This window comes from Lactuca saligna, chromosome 5 (assembly GCF_052625555.1).
Source record: "Lactuca saligna cultivar CGN05327 chromosome 5, ASM5262555v1, whole genome shotgun sequence".
In the NCBI taxonomy this organism is placed as follows: Eukaryota; Viridiplantae; Streptophyta; class Magnoliopsida; order Asterales; family Asteraceae; genus Lactuca; species Lactuca saligna.
This window is the reverse complement of record NC_136421.1, coordinates 71,264,829-71,272,169: the sequence shown is the minus strand read 5'-3', so window position 1 is coordinate 71,272,169 and position 7,341 is coordinate 71,264,829. Positions and strand designations below refer to the sequence as shown.

Here is a 7,341-nt window from a genome sequence, read left to right as displayed (position 1 = left end):
CACAATTGACGCCTCCAAGGACGCCACAATTGAATGGTGTGGCTGAGAGACGTAATCGGACCTTGTTGGACATGGTTCGTTCTATGATGAGTCGGACTTCGTTACCAATAGCTTTCTGGGGGTATGCCTTAGAGACTGCCGCCCATATACTTAACTTAGTTCCCACTAAGAAGGTTTCCAAGACTCCTCACGAGATGTGGACAGGGAAGGCTCCCTCGTTGGCACATATTAAGGTTTGGGGTTGCGAGGCTTTCGTACGACGAGAGACTCACGACAAACTAGAACCTCGTAGTGAGAAGTGTTATTTCATCGGCTATCCGCAGAAGTCTTTTGGCTACCTTTTCTATAGACCAAGTGACAATGTTGTCTTCGTTGCTAGAAGAGGAGTTTTCCGAGAAAAGGAATTGATAGGCCAAGAAGACAGTGGGAGGCAAATTGAACTTGAAGAAATTCAAGATCAAAGCGATGAAGGAACCTCTGACACTGGCACTCAACTTGAGGAGGAAACTCCTGTTGAACCTGTTGACGTGTCCTTACCTCTTCGACGTTCCTCTAGGGCTAGTGTTCCACCCCAGTTTTATGGTTTTCATATTACTACTGAAGGGGATACGTTTATTAGTGATAGTACACTAGTAAATTTGGATGAACCTAGCAGCTATAGGGAAGCCATGGCAGGCCCAGAGTCCACAAAATGGAAAGAGGCTATGGACAGTGAGATTCAGTCCATGTACGACAACCAAGTTTGGAATTTGGTTGATAATGTACCGGGTCGTAAGACAGTCGGATGCAAGTGGATCTTCAAGAAGAAGACGGACATGGATGGGAAAGTGCATACTTATAAAGCGCGATTGGTTGCGAAGGGTTTTACTCAAACTCCCGGAGTTGACTATGATGAGACCTTCTCACTAGTTGCGAAGATAAAGTCTATTAGGGTGATGCTTGCCATAGCTGCGTTTCATGATTATGAAATATGGCAGATGGACGTGAAGACCGCTTTCCTTAATGGAAAGTTGGCTGAGGATGTCTACATGAATCAGCCAGAGGGTTTTGTCGATGTGAAGCATCCGAATAGAGTATGCAAGCTTAAGAAATCTATTTATGGATTGAAACAAGCATCTCGCAGATGGAATCTTTGTTTTGATGAGAAGGTTAAGGAGTTTGGCTTTCTGCGAAGCGAAGATGAATCTTGTGTGTATGTCAAAGCCAGTGGGAGTATAATAAGCTTCCTCGTATTGTATGTCGACGACATATTACTCATAGGAAACGATATCCCAACCTTGCAGGAGGTCAAGTCCTGGCTTGGGAAATGTTTCGCTATGAAGGACCTCGGAGAAGCTGCCTATATTCTGGGAATAAGAATAGTAAGAAACAGGGAAAAGAGACTGATAGGACTCAGTCAGGATACATACTTGGAAAAGGTACTAAAGCGTTTTAGTATGGAAAATTCCAAGAAAGGGGAGTTGCCAATCCAAAGCAATACCAAGCTGAGTAAGACTCAGAGCCCGAGTACAGAGACAGAGATAGCTGATATGAGCCGAGTACCTTACGCTTCCGCAGTAGGCTCTATCATGTACGCTATGACTTGTACTCGCCCTGATGTGGCCTTCGCTTTAAGCATGGTCAGCAGATATCAAGGGAATCCTGGTAGAGCACATTGGATTGCAGTTAAGAATATTCTTAAGTACCTACGGAGGACCAAGGAATGGTTTCTAGTCCTCGGTGGGAGTGATGACTTAAGGGTACGAGGGTACAGTGATGCTAGTTTTCAGACGGATCGGGATAACTTCCGATCGCAGTCGGGCTGGGTCTTTACCCTAAATGGAGGAGCAGTGATTTGGAAAAGTTCCAAGCAAGAGACCGTAGCTGATTCAACGTGCGAATCAGAGTATATTGCGGCGAGCGAAGCGTCAAAGGAGGATATATGGTTGAAGAACTTCATTGGAGACCTTGGAGTTGTGCCATCCATAAAGGAGCCCGTGGAAATTTTCTGTGATAATGAAGGAGCGGTTGCCTTAACCAAGGAACCAAGGGATCATGGCAGATCTCGACATATCGACAGAAAATACCATTTTATTAGACATCGGGTAGAAGAGGGACTCCTCGTTGTTAAGAGGGTATCGTCAGAGGATAACCCAGCAGATCCCCTTACAAAGGGACTGAGTAGGGTCAAGCACTTGCAGCACGCTAGGAGCGTAGGGCTGAAGGACGATATTAGTTTAGATTAGATAGGTAGGAAACTTGTAATAGATAATGTCGTATTCAACGATTGATGATTAAATAAAAGTGTGTTATTTATAAGAAAGTTTCTATCTCGTGTTGATCATTTATCTATTGTTTCGATTTTGCATGTTTTGACTTCCTGAATAATGAGATTATTCGAACAGTCCACAATCGCTCATATGTTGGAAGTAGATATGAAGAAAGATTGTCATAAATTTGTTTGTAGATTGTCTGAAAAGTTTTAGACATAGCAAAGGTTTGCTGCAAAGTTTATGAGTGCTTATGAAATTAGTATTGAGCATTGGAACAGACCCACACTTGCTGGTATTACTTCATGAATGACATCATAAGTGATCGCAAGATGATAATATCATATAATCTTTAAACCTAGAGATATGGTTATTGTTTGCTAGTTGATTATACATTGATAATGCGAAAACGCATCAGTAACTTGATGTTATAAAACGTATTATTGTGTGTGGTTTAACTAGTAAATGATAAAGGCATATTAGTCGACGTTTTTCTGTTCCTTTTATTCTATGAGGATAAAAGCGATATCTCGGCCACTTGATGATTTGGTTTGACTTATGTGCCGGGCCCGGTCAAGATGAAGTTGATGTGTTCAACTGAGTTCTATGTCGAACAAATCAGAGATCAAGAAATAAAATGCTAGACAATAAGTATTATTAGCATGATATCTAGAACAGAGGATTATACGATCCCTTATCTAAAGGACGGATTATTGGTCAGAGTTGACAGCGGCTATTGGAAGCTACGATTGCTATCGGGTACGGAAGTCATATGTGAGATATAGTTACTAGACTTATCCAAGTGGGAGACTGTTGGATTAGTGTCTAAGTCCGTAACCATATTTGGTATGTACTTGACCCGAATGTGCATGGTCCTTTTGGGTTGCCTTCACCAAAGCAACTTGATAAGGTAATTTAATATGAGAGAGGAGATATTATGATTTATTAATATATTATAAGAATAATATATTAAAGGAGAAATCATATTTATTTAATTAGTATTAGTCATAAATTAATTAGGAATTAATTTGGTGACTAAAAGAGACAAATTAAATAAAGGGGTATAAACTGTCAAATGTGTGATAGTTGAGTTTTGGGCTAGGAAACCTAATGGACTAAGGGGGAACGAAATTATGATGAAGGATCATCATATTTTCGTCCAAGGCCTCATTCCAGAAGGTTCCTTGGGCTGCTTGGTGGTTAAGCTGTCCATTAGGGTTTTTGACTGAAACCCTAGCACCCTATAGTATAAATACATGCCCTATGCTTCAATTTAAGGCCACTTGATTCCAAGGGAACCCTAGGGCCGAAATTAGCATCATCCCATTCTCTCTCTTAGTTGCCTTCTTGCTTCAAGGTGTTTGTGAGCCATTAGAGGCACTACAATTGTGGTGCTTGCTTTCAAGAGTTCTAGAGAGTTCAAGAGATCAAGGAAATTAGTTGTTATTGCTATATAACAACAAAGGTATGTTTTTCTACACTTCTATGTAAATTTTGAAAATCATAGAAGCATGCCAGGGTTTATTTTGTGTTCATATAGATGTATGTCTTATAGTGAAAACATAGATCCAAACTAGGGTTGTATGCACACATAGGATTGTTTGTATAAAACCTAACAGAAAGAAGCTTTTCTCAACTACCAATTTTCTTGCATAACCTTCAAAGAACAAATCCTAATACCTTCACAGCCATTAAGAAAACCGATACCAACCGCTTTCAATTCTGTTTTGTGGCTTTAGGTTGCGTGGTATAACATACTTCTTTTATTGAGTTATATAATATTTCATGGTAATGTATCTCGATTAGTTTTTACTCATCACTAATATGTGTTTGTTTTTATGTAGATTCGTACCTTCCTTAAGAGCATGATACCGCTGATATATGTGGGTTATTTACCCCTTATTGGGAGCTATCTGACAACAATGTACTTCGCAGTGGCTTTAGATGGAAATCATGAACCACTACTCTTAGCAATTGGTTTGGGAACCTTAGAGTGTGAAGAATCATGGAGATGGTTCATGATGAGGTTAAAAGATTGTTTAGGTGAGGACATAGAGGTTGGTTTCATAAGCAACCTGTGTGATAAAATAGACTTTGGTGTTCAGAGTGCCTACCCGGATTCCTATCATGGATATTGTCCTAAAGATATAGCTCGAAAGATACGTGACTCTGTCGGACATAACAATACGGAAGTCAAATCGTTGTTTTGGAAGTCATGCAATGCATATAGCATTGATGATTTTTACTTGTGTTTGGAAAGGTTGCAAAGTGCATGTAGGAAATCACCTTTCTTCACCTTGCTTAGGAGTCCAATTTACTGGCTTGACGATATACCGATTTCAAAATGGACACGAGCATTTTTCCCAAAAATACGTTACAATGTTAAATCGATTGACGTCCCTGAAATTTTGCAAATTATATCCATACGTGAGTTTCCTATAACAACGATAACTGAGTTAATCACCACGTCGATACAATCAAAGTATGCTGAATGGGCCGAAGTGGCGGGTAAGGGAGATTGTTATATTTAGTTTTTTTATTGTATTATTATTTTTATTAAAATATCAAATTTTACAGGGAGGTTGTCTGGTGGGTTGACCCCTTACGTTGAGAGTAAGGTTCAAAAATGTGTCAACAAGTCTTATAATTGGAATGCAAGACGTTTGTATGGGGATACATTTGAAGTCGATGACAATTTTGCCACCACCAACATACAACTTGAACGAAGGGTATGTAGTTGTGGTAAATGGAAAAAAAGCGGTATACCATGTGCCCACGCTATAGCATGTCTAAGAACTCGTACATCTGAATCCATTAACAGAATGGTTGATTACAAGTTCACTAATTATATGTATCGAATTGCATATGGATCTGGGTTGGTGAATACTATACTATCACATGTGCATTGGGAAATACCAAATGAAACGGTGGTCCTGTTACCTCCCTCAATGCAGTAGTTATTCATGTAGCACCTTTATATTTTATGTAGTATTATGTATTAGTTTTTTATGTACCCTGTTTTTATTTTAGTGTCGTGTTACGTATTAGTTATCCATGAACCCTATTTATATTTTATGTTGTATTATGTATTAGTTATTTATGTACCTCATTTATATTTTATGGCGTATTATGTATTAGTTATTTATTTTATGTCGTATTATGTATTGGCTATTGAGGAAACAACATATATTAAAAGAAATGGGCGTTTATTAAATAGTGACGACTACACACATACAACAACAAGCAACTTAAATAACGAAAAACAATTAACTTAACCAACATGCATATTAAAAATAAGGGACATTCTTTAAAAGATTCCATGCATCTAAGTGGGTAAACTCGCTACCATCATATTCAAAACGGTATAGTTCCAAAGCCACCTGCCGTAGAATGTCTTCATCCGTATTTGCATGTTCGTTATCCAACTCGTTGTAAATACGTTGAAATTCTTGCACCTTCATTTTCAAATCCAGAAACTTCGCTTTGACATCTCTTCTTCTTCGATATTGAGTACGCCCCATTAAATGGTGAAACAAATGACAGACACGAGACCAAAATGATCCAGCACGAACTTGTGGGGGACCTGGTGGAAAATCCTCCTCTACAGTTATAATCCAAGCTTGAACCAAAGCGACCTCCTCTGCGTTCCTCCATGTATGTGGTGAGTCCATAATTTCAAGGAGGGAAGTAATACGAAACAACTACAACGGATATTAAAATCTATTTATAACGACTCCTTACTTTCCTGCTGCAATGGCTTGTCAATTCAAGCAGCAATGTATTGTGTTGTCATTCGACCGGGGATGACTTGTCAACTCGAACAGTGATCTGTTGTGTTATAAGTATAGTACACTGCATTCGTCAGTTAATTTTGACTATGAATTGCAGACATATTAGAAGATTGGACTACGATTTTGTGTAGAAACTACTATTAAATTGACCTTATGTTACATAAATAGTTTATTAAATAAACCAATACAGCTATTCAAATATTGTTTTTTATATTCTACTCTCTTAGTTTCAATCAAAATGAGTTCTATATCAAGGAGCAATGAAGAGTTCTTGGTTCTTACACATGCTTATATTCATGTGTACGAGACAAGCAAGTTGAACGATCCAATGTTTTGGAGCCGTTTAACCAATATTTTCAATGCTAAAACCCAAATAGCTACAAGAAACGATCGTGACGAACTAGACATCTTAGCAAGATGGTATGAAATGAAAACCGAAGTTCTATTATTCAACGATCTTTATACCAAAATTGACGACACCCGTTTAAATGCTACTGAGGAGGTCATCTTGGAAGCTGCTAAGGAGGAATACAAGTCATTAAGTAACGAGTTGGAATTCCAGTTTGAAGCCCCTTGGAATATTTTGAAATATATCCCGTATGTTTAAAATCTATTTTAGTTTATTATGTGAGTACTAGGTTAATTTCATGTACTAGGTTATTTTCATGTATTTCATATGTATTTCGTATGTATTTCGTTTGTTTAAAATCTATTTTAGTTTATTATGTGAGCAACTCGTATGATTAATTTGAATTAATAAATGCCCATTGCATTAGTTTTCACAATACATTAGAATACATTTCTAACAAGGATTCCATGAACCATTACAAACATTACAAAAATTACATGAAAAACAATGACATAATACGAACAAAGCATTAACGTAAAACACAAGTCCATGGGTTATTCTTAACAGAAATTAGAGTGGTCTACATGAAATACTGTTTATTTTTAACAACCTTCCAAACTTCCTCATATTCGAAGTCTGTGCCGTCATGCTCACAGATGAAAAAATTTGTAACAACTTCCAAGAACTCTTCTTCATCCCGATAACGAACATTGTTACGTTTCGCATAATTACATGCTCGATTGAACCATGTCACTTCTTCCTTTACATCCATCCACTTAGTAACAACATCTGATTTTTCTCTTTTTTGTCCTTTTCCCATCTCATGGTTAAACAAAGATGTTATGCGAGTCCATTCATCACTAATTAGGCAATGCGGGGAAGCAAGTAACGATACACCATCCTTAACACTTAGCCAGCAACGTGTTAAAACTAACACCTCGTTTGTCGTCCA

At 38.1% G+C, this 7,341-nt stretch overlaps 1 protein-coding gene across 1 annotated transcript; it reads left to right on the top strand.

The window, feature by feature from the left end:
• Positions 1-4,171: 4,171 nt before the first annotated feature.
• LOC145045413 (uncharacterized) lies at positions 4,172-5,297 on the top strand. Its single transcript, XM_078993745.1, has 3 exons — positions 4,172-4,757; positions 4,827-4,978; positions 5,280-5,297. Exons 1-3 carry the CDS (start codon positions 4,172-4,174, stop codon positions 5,295-5,297), a joined length of 756 nt encoding a protein of 251 aa, XP_078849871.1.
• The last annotated feature ends 2,044 nt before the right edge of the window (positions 5,298-7,341 follow it).

Coding starts and splice junctions, on each gene's coding strand:
- LOC145045413 (XM_078993745.1), top strand. CDS start 4,172: ATGTACTTCGCAGTGGCTTTAGATGGAAATCATGAACCACTACTCTTA. Junction 4,758..4,826: donor TGAATGGGCCGAAGTGGCGG/GTAAGGGAGATT, acceptor CAAATTTTACAG/GGAGGTTGTCTGGTGGGTTG.